The sequence below is a fragment of the Coturnix japonica genome, chromosome 2, assembly GCF_001577835.2.
Source record: "Coturnix japonica isolate 7356 chromosome 2, Coturnix japonica 2.1, whole genome shotgun sequence".
In the NCBI taxonomy this organism is placed as follows: Eukaryota; Metazoa; Chordata; class Aves; order Galliformes; family Phasianidae; genus Coturnix; species Coturnix japonica.
In genome coordinates this window covers 18958669-18971670 of record NC_029517.1, presented here as the reverse complement: position 1 = coordinate 18971670, position 13002 = coordinate 18958669, and the positions used below count along the sequence as shown (strand labels likewise).

Below are 13002 nucleotides of genomic sequence, written 5' to 3'. Positions count from 1 at the left end.
ACATTTATTAACAAAGTTTCACAACTACCCCCATCCCAATTCAATACTCACGCCCTGCACTGATTTACAAACATGGAAATCCTGAAAGAGATCAGCTCTGGTGAAGACTCAAAGTATTAAGAAGTTCTTCCAGTTCCCACCATGTCCCTCATTGTGCCTCCAACCAGCCCAGTCAGCCAGGCTGGCCAAGTGGAAAGCAAAAAAAAACAAACCAGAGGCCCAAGCTGTTCAGAAACCTATAGGATGTTTTGAGTTTGCTAGTGCTGCCTTTACAACACATAACTAGTTTTATCTAAGAATAAACGATAGCAGAGCAGCTGAAGAACCCAGCATACGCTCTTCTGATGTTATATCTTTGTGACTGCATCAACTCCCCACCTCAAACAACATCAGCAGAAGAGAACTTCAGAAAGCAAGTCACGTGTTGTTTTTTTTTGCATTCCCTGGTGAAGTAGTAGCAGAAGGAATATGAGAAGCAAACAAACCTCCACAAATCATCAGGGGTTCGTAAGTAATGGGCTGTCTTATTTACAGCAAACCCCCCAATAATTTATAATGTGGTTATTTAGAATGTACTGTGTTCAGTGTGCCCAATGACTCTCAAAAAATACCCAACCCAAAAGCAGCTATATAACGCTTACTGATTCTGCCAAGCAATTAATAAAACCCACAATCCAGTGGTCTGAACCCTTTACTAGCTGTAGTAAAGCAGTAGCTTTTAAGAAAAAGAAAACCCTTAGTAAGTTTTATTCATATTTACACACATAGAAGTTTTTGCATTAAAAAACCCTTGAAAATGAATTCATCTGTACATAACAAGAATATTTCCAAGAATAAAATCTTAAATCCACAATTTATTTGAAAAACACTGTATTAAATAAAGCAGCATTAAAATCCAAAGAACGAGGATGAGGATGAAGAGGAAAATAATGAACCAACAACATTTGTGTTCCACCCTTCCCATACATCTTCTGTGCCAGTAGAATCTTCATGATCAGTGTAAACCGAAAAACCTTTGAATTCAGATTTTATTTCACTTGTCTGAAACAATTCCAGCAGGGTCTGCACTGGTGAGCTACAAGCCCTTTTCTCACTGGGGTCAGACAGTCCATCTGCGTACTTCACGCATAACTCTATATTCTGTTTCCGGCTTTCTCTTCTATTTCTTCCTAAGCAAAGCTTTACTTTCCTGTGCAGCTTTCCAGATGGTGAGCAGTGTGCAGTGTTGGCAGCCAATTCATTAAGTTCTTTGTTTATAGCAGACTCGGATACCTCAGCCTCCACAACTGCATTGTGCTGCATCTGTTGATGGTTATCGCATAAATCACGATGTTTCTCGACACACGTAGGATTGGCATCTGTTTTTTTCAAACATTTTGCTGGTAGAACTACTGCATGATTTAATTTTCGTTTGGGCTGTGCTGAGTTTTTGTCTTTTTCACTAAAATCTGTAACTTGAGTGTGAGAATATAAAGTACACGCACCTTCCTGAAAACGCTGTAAACACTTTTTATTTACTTCTGCTTCGAGTGTTTCTTTACTGAATGGCTCAAAATCTTGATGGAAGTTCTCCATACACGATTTACCATCTTTCTGAGGAAGTGGTTGTATGAAATTTGGTGACTGTCCTGGGTTTGTGGCACAGAAGCAATCAGTTCTTGTATTTTCACCATTATTACCGAATTTACTTCTTTCTTCTGGAGGCTGAGACAGATGACAATAAAGAATTGAACACAGAGATGCAGAAATAGGGGGAGGCACTAGCACAGAATTTGGTTGTACTTCTGTAGGCTGACGATCCAGTCTGAGTGCCTGCATTGCAGTATCTTTCCACAAGTAGGTTTTCAATGAAACGCGTTGCTTTTTGAGTCGTTCTTTCAGCTCATCTGGTCTCGTTATCTTCCCAATTATAGGAGAAAAATATCCTGTACTACATTTTATCCTACAATTAAATTGTTTATGATGATTAACAATCAAATGGTTGGAAGAAAGTAACATAATTCATTACGCAAACAGACCTAGAAAAGCAACTAAACTGACGAAGCAATTTTTGTTCTTTGCATTCAAAAGAAAGTTAGGATAGAAATATTACTTCTGCTGGAACAGAGTACCTTGTATTTGAATTCAACGTTTTACTATTGATTTCTACATCTCATGAAGCTGTTTGAAAAATACACAAAGGTAAGCAGTCTAGTATTTCAGTAAGCTTCAGTCACAGTGCTACTAAGTACAAAAGTTAATGAATGCAAAGCAATGACAAATACCTGTAAATATTTTACTGTGTATACACACAAGCTTAGCTCAATTATATATTTTTTCCCCCAGGATAACATTATAGATTGCAGACAATAACCTAGACTACATGTTAAAGAGATCAGATTGACTGAGGAGGTTATTATTTGTTCGTCTCAGGCTACTAAGAACATCAGAAAGTTTTTAGAGCAGACATCCAGGCACAGCTGTCCTTCCGTCAGCTTTATCTTAGAGTGGTTGACAACTTGCTTTTCTGAAAGTTACGAATAGGTTGAACAACTCCTGTAAAGTCTCCTTAGCCCCATATTCCTGTGATACAATACTCACTAGTAGTTTTTCCTTCTAATTTCGGAAACTACTGCATTGCAAGTTCCAGTGATGTTCATCAGAATGAAAACTATGAATTTGCTCCATACCAGGTTCAGAATTTTGTAACTAAAGTATCTTTAATGTCTTAATTAACAGCAGTTTTAAAATTAAGAATGTGCAACTTACCTTTTCATGTTTTTCTCATCATCCCTGTATTCAACAAACTCATTAACGAACTTGGAGATTATATCATCAACAATTTGGTACTGTGAGCTTCGTGCAAAGTTCTGGTGCTGTTCACTTTCAAGATGCTGGAATTAAAAGGTAATAAGAGTAATGTTACAAATGAATACATAAATCAATATTCTGACATGGAGCAATAAGTAAATACTGACAATTTATTGTTGCTGGAATAGAATAGTTCCATTTCAAAGGGATTCACAAAGATCACCGAGTCCAGCTGTCAGACTACATCAAGGCCAACTTGAAGCCAGAAAAAATCACTAAGAGCATTATTCAAATGCCACTTAAACACAGATAGGCATGAGGCATCAACCACCCCCCTGGGAAGCCTGTTCAGGTGCCCAATTGCACTTTTGGTAAAAAAATGAAATATATATTTTCTTAATCTCAACTCTGAATACTCCCCATGACACCTTTGAGCCACTGCTCCACACACTGTCAGTAGATACCAGAGAGAAAAGATGAGCACCTTTCCCTCCACCTCCCATGTTCAGGAAGTTAAAGACAGTAATAAGATCATTCCTTAACCTCCTTTTCTCCCAGCTTCACAAACCTAGCATCTTCCTCATTGCACCTAGCCCTTTTAACCAGATTTGCTGCCCTTCCTGGGATCTTAGTAACCTTTTTGAACTGTGCAGCCTAGAACAGCACAAAATAATCCAGGTGAGGCCACATTAATATTAAATATATCAGAATAATCACTTCTTTTAACCATCTGGCTATGCTGTGTTTAATGCACCCCAAAGTGCAGTTTGCTCTCTCTGCTGCTGGGGCACAACGCTGGTACACGCTGAGCCAACTGCCAACCAGAACCTCACCTGCCAGACAGATACGGTCACATTCACTACAGCCCCTTAAGCCAGTTCTTCACCCAGTGCACTGCATACTTATTTGCCTCATAACTGGAAAATTTGTCCCAAAAAATACCACGAAGAACAGTATAATCAGTCTTGCTAATATCCAGAAAAACCACATTCAACACATTCTCTTCATCCACTAAACAGGTGATCTTAAAATCAGTGTCTCTGAGACAAGAACCATTAATGCTTTCAGCCACCATACCCAGAGGCAGCAAAACAAAACCTGAAATAGAAAATGAAAAAAAAAAACCTTTACTTGCTGCTTTTTAGGAAATACACTCAACAGGCCTTTTAGAATTAAATAAAATAATAAGATAAGACAAAAATTAGAACAGCAAATAGAAATTGTTGATTCTACTGTTTTAAAGACGGTTTGAAAACAGTGTATTTCATGTTCCACACGTACAGTTTGTAGATCTTCATATTTCTTCCCACAGCATTCACAATATCCTCTCCTTTTTTTGTCCTTCTGATGAAGCTGAACAAGAGTTCTACAGTCCTTGTCACTATTTATTTTGTTTCTGCTAAAGAAAAGATATAAATTAATGAGCACTACACGTAAGAGCTGAGTTCTATAAATGCCTCCTACAAAACATTCCTTTTCACTCTTATCATTTAAAGCAAAAGAACATCTTCATTTCTTCTCAGACTACTTAGACCACCTCAGTTACTGCTCAGGAAAATTAGAATAGAAATTAATGCACTCAAAAAAATAATAAACAAATTACTGCAACAAAACAGGCATGTCCACTGGAACTACACACGTGAATAAAACATCCGGGTTAGTACAGATATAATATCACTGACTCAGATTAAGCAATGCTGAACTTATAAAACAAATCTGACTTGTCAAATCAAAGGATTTGTTGAAATTTCTTTGTATAGCTGGTAAAAGGAGGTTTGATAAAATCAAAACTGGGGAAAAAAAAGAAAAACATCTTCTAGCATCTCATCTCCTGTCGTTATTTTTGATAAAGTATTTGGTATAAAAGATGACCTTTCATTCTTCAATAAAAGGTAAATAATACTCCTATTTGTTGGTTATATGCAGCTTTTGAACATGTTGATGTTCAAAAGTTCATGTTGATCAAAAATCATCATGATGTTCATGAAATTCAAGGAAATGAACCATAAGTTCTTCCAGAAAATTAAACCACAAAGAAGCTTTCAATATCTGTCCCATGACCTTCAGTGTCCTTATCTGGGCAGAGCTACCATTTGTTGCAATTCACTACCAAGCTACCCTCCAGCACAGCAAAATCATCAGTTCCTAATTTCATTTTACTTCAAGAGAACAGTGCCACCTCCCTGTCTAGTCAAAAATCGTATTGCCAGACTCCACCAAGTATCTGCATAGATGTTTATATAAAGACCAACCAAGCATTTGTTCAGATTCCAGAGTCCACTTTTAATACTGCACTAGCTTTTTTGCTTCTACCCTTAGGAATGTAAAAACCTACTTAGAACCACTTAAGGCTTGCAAACAACAAGAGAAAAGAGACAGAATTTATTATCTGAAACGTGAATGATTGCAATCTTTCTGCGTATAAAGCAAGTAAAACTGACATCATCTTCCACATACCACTATTTCAGATAAAGATAAAACAAGCAATCATTCTCACTTTTTCTTTCTTTAGAAACAATGACAGTCATCACTTTTAGCTGCTGGCTATGAAATAAATAAAACCCCACCTAAACATCTCTGGCATGTGACAGATTGAAAGATTAATGACAAATATTAATTTGAACACAATTCCTGAAACAGAACTAACGCACTGTATTTCTTAATCTATACATATGAAATGACTATTGTACTCTTCATTTTAAAAAGCGTTTAAAGAGAACAGGCTGTCCTAAGGCCCCTTTGAAGAGACACCATCAGAAACACACTGCTTAGTGCAAAGGTTACTGCACTAGTACGTTGCTACATTCATTTATCACTGTAACATCACCTGAAAACTTCCAAGAGTCTAATAATAGTTTAGACTGGACAAAATCTGGACAACACAGGAACAATTTATAGAGAAAACAAGTATCACACCTAAATAAGTTTTAGATTCAAAGGTCAGAACAGCAGCTAAAGTTACCAGACACAGAAATTTTCATGTAAATCAAAGCTGCTTTTCACCTAAATGTTTTAGCCTCTGCTATGAATCAGTTATTGAAGTCAAACAGACATTTGTAGTCTCCATATATGCAAGAAAAAAGAAATCAAGGACACCAGATTCCCCCAATAAAAGAAAAATCATATTTGAAAGTTGTTTCAAATCATAAAATTGATTTATCAAATGTCTTAACTGCAACCGCAGCACTCAGAGCCTGAATGTCAAACCATATCACATAAACACTTACTGAATGACAAACTAACTGCAACTAGTATCTGGTTTTCATCTCTGAAGCAATGAAGCAACATTTGCAATGTTCTCATTTCCATAAATTTAATTGTGCATGTAAGGAAGATACGCTCCTTAACAGCAATGATTTTGCAATATAACTGAATATCACTTTTAACAATTTTTAAGTGCTTTCCTTTTAGCTTTTTACTGACAAACATCACAGGAAATCTTAAGAAATACACTTCTTATAAAATACTTACTGGATGGCATCCAAGATGTGGACAAAGAAAAAAAACAGTGACAGAAAGGAAAAAAAAATCTTTTATGCTGACCCACAATGATAGGAAAATGCTGCATTTTTGGATGTATGCATTTGTGTGCCCCAAAAAAGAACTAAAGGCAGGATAAAGAGGGTACAGATGGACAGAAACAGTCACAGTGTAGCAAATGCAACAGTCCAGATGTAGAAATTAGTATTAAATATCACAGAAATAAGAGGCAGAAGAATTTTTAGAAAATAATTGTTTTACAATTGTTTTAGAGAACTTCTCTCTCCACTGTATACAGTGCAAAAATGCATGACAGACAAACCTTTGCTTAGACTGATTCTGTTTTTGACTGGAAGGATGCTTCTTATCCACCTCAAACGGACTACAAGGTTTTGGAACACAGAAGTTGAGAGCTGGAAAACTCGGTAACTGCAGATAGAAGGGTCTGTAGGAGCTGTGTTAAGACAAAACAGGTGCATTAGAAGCATCAAAACAACCAAACAGTAGTTTATACTACAAACTATAAATAGGTCAAAAGGTCTTTGAAAACAAGCTTCTCTTTCACATGTAATGTACAAAAAAATGCTATGCAGATAAATAACCTAGGAAAAGTAATTTCTTTCTTCCTTCCTCGATACCTCCTCAAAATAAAAAGTTTGCCTTGAGTTTTCAGAGCTGTCAAGCACATTCCACAACTATGGCTGTCTTTAATGCAGTAGGTTGTGGAGATCTGCACAACCAATACAATTAACAGCAATTTGGATGAAAGTAGATCCATGTTCCTGAGATACAGCAGTTCCTACCTCAAAATTTTATTTTATTTTTTTCATTTTATCAGTTTCTCCCTTTTTGAAAGGCTTCCAATTCATCATTAAAAACATTTTAAAAACTGAACAATAAATTCCCAAGGAAGCAGTTTTTTCCTGCACAGAAACATACATAGAGAGATAATAAAACTAGCAAGTACACCAGCACTCGCATGTATTAGAAGTGTCTGAAAAAGGTAATGACAAAATTCATATAATTAAATCACTTGCTACAATCTTCAGAATCCAATATGAAATTAAAATTCACACGTCTCTACATTTTGTGCTTGAAAATGCACTTGTCCCACTCTCCCCACTGCTCTCATACCCATCACACCAATTCTTACCAGCACACAGTATAATACTAGATTCAAAATTCCCACTCATGTTGCTATAGTTCATTTTTACTCCCAGCTTCTGGCAACCTCTTTACTTATTGAGGAGTTACAACATCAGATCCAATCGGTTACAAGCTCAGAAAAATGCAAAAATTGTCAAGTCTGAAAGTATCAGATCTTATGATCCAACAGATAATGAAATCATATTAGCAGTTGTGTTGTTGTTGTATTTTTAAGTAATAAATCACTGAAGCATAAATTCAGCATAATTCCAAGGAATGTTTTAAGGCATAATGACTTCTTTTAAAGTCTCTCAAGACGAACACTAAGAGTTAGAACTACTATTTAATATAGAAACCTTTATTAGCCTTTTTGGCTACATGAATTGGATCTAAAAACAGGCAAGATGTCAGGTTTAAAGTTTCCAGCCTTCCTCCTTTTAATTCATCTGGCTCTAAGAAGAAAATAATGCAGACCAATCCCCCTCTCCTGATCTATAAATTGCTATACATTAACTTTTCATTGCTACTACCCATCACAAACATTTCCCATCATACTAACACCTCTTTCACTTCATTCACAGGCTAAACATGGATACCTACCCAGACCACACAGAGACTGAACAGTATGTCTTGCCCTTAAAGTCAGTAGACCATCAAGCCATACTACTTTCCTGAATCTCTCAGTTTGAGAACTACATTGAAAGCACACAGAACACTCACCGACTTCTATCTTCCACCTTCACAAATGGATTTTTCAGTCTACCTGCTCAAGGTAGGAAAAAAAGGAAATTAAAAGAGAAATATTTTTGTTTAGCGAGTTTACTAGTTGTTGAACAGATAGGCATTATTTTAGAACTCATTATGTACGTGCTTTGACAAACACAATTTTCAAGACACTTCCTTAGACCTACAAGTTAGAAGACAGTTTTATATTTGATCCATTTATAAGCATTCAGAAAGTTCAGCAAAACCTCTACAAATACTGAAGTACTTACTTTTGGACTTTTGTGCAGGAACTTGTTTTCCCTGTTGAAAAAAAAAAAAAAAAAAAAAAAGGGAAAACAGAATTCCTGTGAATATTATATTTCACATTTTATCTCAGTACTTGATTTTAACTCATGAGGGTCTCCCTATGACAATCATGACTTATTTACCGGAGTTGTGGTAAATTTGGTAGAAATCAAGCTCGTCAGGAAATAAATACAGTCCTGTTTCCTAAAGCAGCACTTATTTATACGCTGCAAAAACAACTGATGTCATTGAGGTGATGGTCTTAAAATCAATTCATAAAATGTACTAGTCAGTGAAAAACAGAACGTGAGAAGGACTTGATAAAATAAAATCTGTATGCATCACAGTAGGCCATATTTAATATGCCTGCCTTCTATCATTTAATCACATTAGCTTTTACAAATGGCTAAAACCCACTTACCACATCTTTGAAAGAACTGCCTGTGCTTTTGATTAGGTAGAGCTCCTTCTTCTTTTGTTCAATGTAATGCTTAACATCTAGTAAAGAGAAAATTATATTTAGCTGAATTTATTTTTGCATGTTTGAAGTTATTCATCATTTTTAATATTTATAACTCAAAGAAGTTTAAAGAAAACGTTCAATTAATGCTTCACCAAAGCTATTTACCATCAACATGAAGTACTTTCACACCCCAGTTCAAAGCATTGGACAGTATGCTACCAGAGGGGATTAGTTCCTGTGAAAAGAAAAAATTCTCATTTTCAGCAGTAGATCAAATAAACTGTCATAAATATCAATATACTACATCTTGTAATAAGAACTATCTTATGAAAGCTGAGATCTGACTGTAGACTATTTACTTCTTGCCAAAATACTTACAAATATCCTCAACTGACTTTTCCATCTCCATGTCACTGCACTTCACTTATCAAAGGATTACAGTTAACATCTCACAAAGCCAAGAGCCTTCTCTACTGTCATACTTTATAGTATGCAATACTTGAAGACAATGGATTTGTACATATAATTTCACAAGCACTTCTCAAATGCTAGATACAATTACAACCTTGATAAAATATAATACCGATTATAAGACTATAAGACATTCAGCTCTTCAGGAACTACCCAGAAAACATCATCTGACAGTTATGCTTAGAACAATTCCCCAATTCCTGCCTGAACATCCCATGAGACACCTCCGTCTTAGACCCACCATCATTCTTACTAGTGCTTGTTTTCCAGAACCACAGGACCAAAATTCCTCAAGTACAAATGTATGGATTACTCAACTTACCTGCTCTCTGATTGCTTTTTCAGCTAAGGATTTTCCTCTGCTCAAACGTACCTATATTATAACAGAAAGACATTCGTAGCAAGTTAGATTTCATTTCAGAAAGTAAAAGGTAAAGCAAATTTAAAAATTTTTATTAGCAAAAGTCTGTGATCATCTCCTTTGGTTTATTTCAGTTATTTTTCATTAATTTTCATTTTTCATACAAGGCTGGGGTTCATACATTCTGAGGGGAAAAAAGACAAAGTACTTTTCAACCAAAGCAGGTCACTGAACGGCTGAAGCAATGTCAAGTGCTGGATCAAGACAGATGGTACGAACGGGCAGCCTGCGGGATACACCAAAAGATGAGGTGTCATCAATTGACCTTGTGCTAAATTTAGCTACCAGCCATGAATGTAACTATAGCCTGAGCCATAATTATCACCACCTTTTCTTTTATACTATATTCTGTACATTCATAATGAACGTGCCTTCACCTATCCACATGATTGTCAAGATGGGGTGACCTCAGGCACCCAGTGCAAAGACCAACCTGCAGACTGTCCCACACATACATTTCTAAATAAGTATCAAGGATACAGTTAGGATAGAAAGGGAACTAAACTTGACAGTGAAACAGACTTCAAGTAAACCTGCAGAAACTCAGAAACTGCTGAAATTAACACAATCATCTAAGAACTAAAAGAAAAAAAAACACCCAAACAAACTAAACCTGATAATGTTCAATTGCAATTATTTTATTGAACTACTAAGGACGCCACTTTGCAACACCGGAGGCCCTGGGTTCGAATCCCCCCTGTGGCGCAAGTGGTAGAAGTGCCGCTCTGCTACACAGAGGCTCGAATCCCGGGGGTTGGACTCGATGATCTCTAAGGTCCCTTCCAACCCGCACAAGACTGTGATACTGTGATACCATCAAAAACTACTTCTGTGGCTATTTGCATTAACAGCATTAGAAAACAAGACAGGAGAAAAATTCTGATAGCGCATCTCCCAGGTTGTAGTCGTTTTACAGCATTATTACAATAGAAACTTACTGCATCTGCTGCCTTAAATGAATTTCCATCCTGTCGATCTTTTCGGCCGCTGGGATGAGTTGTACCATTTCCTCCACTGCACACAGATTCCGGGCTGGGAGCTGGAGAAATCTGACTAAGTGCTGGTGCAAATTTTGCCTCCTTTTTACTGGACACGAGATAGCTGATATCTTTGCTAAGAAAACTCTCCACTCTCTAAATAAAAATAAATAAAGCACGATGTTACTTCAGGACAGCAAAGTAGTAATTCCCTTTTTGCTTTGTGTGCACTGAAAAAAAAGTGATAAAACTACAACTAAACAAATCCACTATTACGCACATAAAACAGAATTATCAGGAAGACATTTAAAATATATACATGACAACAACAACTGAACCGTAGTAAGATCTTACCAGTGACAAACCCTAGTTTCACTTCTCCGATTTTCTAATCCCAACCAAAAAAGCAACTTTGCTTTATTTTGATTATTACCATTCCTTGATGAATTGAGCTGTAATACCTTCCATACAGAAGAACTTGGCACACTGAGAAATTACAGAATAAGTCAAAGGAAGCCAAATTTTATGTAATTTAACAGAAGTTACCAAGTGTTCAGCTAAACTTAGCTCAAAGATGCACATGCAAACATAATTTACAGTTTACAAGGAGATTTAACAATGAACTTCAGAAGCCACAGAATCATAGAATCACAAGGTTGGAAAGGACCTATAAGATCATCTAGTCCAACTATCTTCCCTTTACCATACCTACAGAAAACCCCTAAACTATGTCTCCTAGCTCCCTATCCAGATGCTTCTTGAACACTGCCAGGGATGGCAACTCCACCACCTCCCTGGGCAGGTTATTCCAGTGCCTGACCACTCTCTGAGGAAAAAAGTTCCTCCTTATGTCCAGTCTAAACCTCATCTGATACAACTTGTGGCCACTTCCTTGGGTCCTGTTTATTGCCTGAAAACTGAGTTTTCAAGATAGTTACCCCATTTCACACCTACAGTATTCATAACACTCCTGTGAAATGTATTAGCTTGAATAGGTTAATAGCATTTTCAAACTCACTGAAAAAAAACTTAAGTTTTCCCCATGTTCATTCTCTTCTGTTTTGCTCCTTCAATCTTTCACTACCTGCCATTGTACTGTTATCAGTTTTATTTGGCTAATGATTTCTTGCTAGCTTATGTAGCTTAAAGTCTTTTTATCTTCTCTACTAATCAGTGTGGAAAGCAAAAATCAGAGCCAGCAAGTTTGAAACTGCACCTTCTCATTCTTCTCTACAAACTTTACAGAAATGGGACACGGAGGTTTCTGAGTGCACCCCACAGAAGCAACAAAGAAACACGTGGAAGGTGACCCTGAGGGCACTGGGCCTAAATCTGAGGATTTATGCACATACTCCCCAGAATAAAACAGAAAAGCTTTATTTTCAGTCTTAGACTTGCAACCTTACTGCTTACAAATGAATTCCTAAAATTCTGCTCTAAAGATAAAATACTCTAGTTCAGTGCTGAATGTAGAGATATCTGTAACCTGAAATCTTATTATGGCAACTTACTGACTTTGATACTAGTCAGGATGCTGTCTGAAATTCATTTCATACAACTGCTCAGCACTCCTCTAGTAAAAATAACCAAAAACTCCTGCCAAAATAACACTCAAGACAATTTGCAATTTAAGTAGTTCCTTTTTTCTACACTGGCTAAAGGAAATTTTATACTTGTATTACCACAATACCCTTAAACTAATTCCAAATATTCAACTTCAAAGTGGCCCAAGTACTTACACTGCTCACATTTCACTTGCTTTTATCAAATACTTTCTTCCCCCCACACACACAAAAGAGAGAATTTGCAGAAACAAACTATTAACAAGATGCTTACAGAATTTACAATTTAAACATTAATACTTAATTTTCATTAGCATACTCTAAGCAGAAAGCATTTACTGAAATGTCTTACTGAGGTAAAATGCTAAGGCTGAAATGTAAAAACCTGACTATGAAAGTATTACACAACTTTAACCACCAAAATTTCTTGCTGGCTTTGAATATCTCCATCTCCAGAGGAGACTCCAGCAGCTCTCTGAGCAGCCTGTTCCAGTGCTGGAGCTGATCATCTCAGCTGACATTACAGAGCATTTGAATTTCCTGCTGCAGCTCCTCACCGCACCCCAGCCTTATCGGCCATTCTTGTGATAATGCCACCAGAACTGGACGAAGTATTGCTCTTAAAATAGTGGCTCTCACGGCTGTTTGCACACGGTAGAAAGACGAGTACTTAAAAACATT

The 13002-nt window shown here is 36.6% G+C and overlaps 1 protein-coding gene across 7 annotated transcripts in view; it reads right to left on the bottom strand.

Annotated features, from left to right (window-relative positions):
• Positions 1-729: 729 nt before the first annotated feature.
• DBF4 (DBF4 zinc finger) overlaps positions 730-13002 on the bottom strand; it is a 15628-nt gene continuing 3355 nt past the window's right edge. For 4 of the 7 annotated variants that reach the window (XM_015853382.1, XM_015853374.2, XM_015853387.2 and 1 more), the window contains 10 exons: positions 10721-10915; positions 9684-9734; positions 9056-9125; positions 8849-8925; positions 8412-8442; positions 8137-8182; positions 6593-6724; positions 4072-4189; positions 2749-2873; positions 730-1942 (listed from right to left, as the gene is read on the bottom strand). In XM_015853382.1, coding sequence (XP_015708868.1) covers positions 889-1942; positions 2749-2873; positions 4072-4189; positions 6593-6724; positions 8137-8182; positions 8412-8442; positions 8849-8925; positions 9056-9125; positions 9684-9734; positions 10721-10915 — 1899 coding nt within the window. In that variant the 3' untranslated portion in view covers positions 730-888. The remainder of the gene's footprint in view (positions 1943-2748; positions 2874-4071; positions 4190-6592; positions 6725-8136; positions 8183-8411; positions 8443-8848; positions 8926-9055; positions 9126-9683; positions 9735-10720; positions 10916-13002) is intronic. The other 3 variants (XM_015853381.2, XM_015853379.2, XM_015853385.2) reach the window with 3 other exon arrangements.